A 1,481-nucleotide genomic window follows, 5' to 3' on the forward strand; every position below is an offset into this window, starting at 1 on the left:
GTTGCGATCCCGTTACCGGTCAGTAAAAAAGACAAAAAAGGAAAAAAAAAAAAAGAAAATATCTCCATATTCAAAACATACCTATATTGACCTGCACATTAATGGATGATATTATGATCATCTAGAAGGTTAATTATATTTTAAGGCCATGCTTTGCCTAGATGGTGAAGACTCCTTTTCACAAGGTTTTGAAAAAGATGATGTGTTTTTACAGCTGTAAGTTGGGAGACTGGTTTTTGGCTAATGAAATGGCTTATTTTTTAAAAGGTGGTGGTGAGTGGGGAAGGATGAGGTTTACTTTTCATCCATTGTAGGTTATTGCTCCTGCAATTGTAGCCAGACCTACATGTTAACATATTTTCTCAAATTGAGAAACACTGCCAGCCTTACTAATTCCATTTCAGTAAATATAAATTGAATCAGAAGAGCAACTAATAACTCTGATGATAGCCCTCTTTAATTTTTTAGTGTCGACTTTGTATTTATAAAAATGGCACAGTCTTTTATAAAAAGGTCAAACAGTATACAAAAACACAAGTCACTCAATCTCATCACATAAATATGACCTTCATTTCTTGTATCTCTGTGCATCAAAGTAATATGTTGTGATGAAAGTCAAAGAAGGAAGAGGTTAAGTAAGTATGGACAGAATAATCAAGATTGTCAGTTGCTGCAGGGAAGGCCAGAAGAATGTGGATTTAAAAAGTCTGTAGCTTTGTTAACTAGGACATCATTGGTGATTTCTATGATAGAGGTTTCTGAGAAATTCTAGGAAGAAAAGGCCAGATTTCAAGGAGTCAAGGAGAAACAGAGCCTTGAAAAGATAAAGTCAGCAGGGTCACATTCTTAATTTTGCTGAGGTTTTAACTTTTTTAAAAGGTGGTTTAGCAGTTAAGACTTCAGACAGGTGATGTGAAGAAGCAAAGGATTCTAAGTAAAGGGCATAATAATATTGGTACAGTGGGCCCTTGTGGGCAAGTTGTCTAGAAAGCCAGCCATCTATAGCATATTATTTATGTGGAAGACAAATAACTCTGGCTTCTAAAAACTGATCTGGACGAACTTTTAATAAATAAAATATGCTTATATGTTGGGGGGGGGTTGCCTATATTGAATAATTTTGACCACAATAGTTAATTAAATTTTACTGAATCATCAGAAGTTTATACTATATTGAAAATTCTTACAGGTTTTAATGCTGACACTACAGAATGATCCTCCTTCTTTGGAAACTGGTGTTCAAGATAAAGAAATGCTGAAAAAATATGGAAAGTCATTTAGAAAAATGATTTCATTGTGTCTTCAAAAAGATCCAGAAAAAAGGTAAAATATGAGATAAAGTTTACTTTTCTCTCTATCTAATATGTAAACCATTGTTAGAGGTCTAAGAATCACATACAGGGCTGGCCCCATGGCTCACTTGGGAGAGTGCAGCGCTGGTAGCACTGAGGCCGCGGGTTCGGATCCTATATGGGGATGGC

The 1,481-nt window shown here is 35.4% G+C and overlaps 1 protein-coding gene across 1 annotated transcript in view; it reads left to right on the forward strand.

Moving 5' to 3' along the window:
• OXSR1 (oxidative stress responsive 1) overlaps positions 1-1,481 on the forward strand; it is a 105,284-nt gene that overhangs the window by 70,897 nt on the left and 32,906 nt on the right. The window contains exon 8 of the mRNA XM_008586562.1: positions 1,190-1,323. Within this exon, the coding sequence (XP_008584784.1) occupies positions 1,190-1,323 (134 nt within the window). The remainder of the gene's footprint in view (positions 1-1,189; positions 1,324-1,481) is intronic.

This window comes from Galeopterus variegatus, unplaced genomic scaffold (genome assembly GCF_000696425.1).
Source record: "Galeopterus variegatus unplaced genomic scaffold, G_variegatus-3.0.2 Scaffold110, whole genome shotgun sequence".
Lineage (NCBI taxonomy): Eukaryota > Metazoa > Chordata > Mammalia > Dermoptera > Cynocephalidae > Galeopterus > Galeopterus variegatus.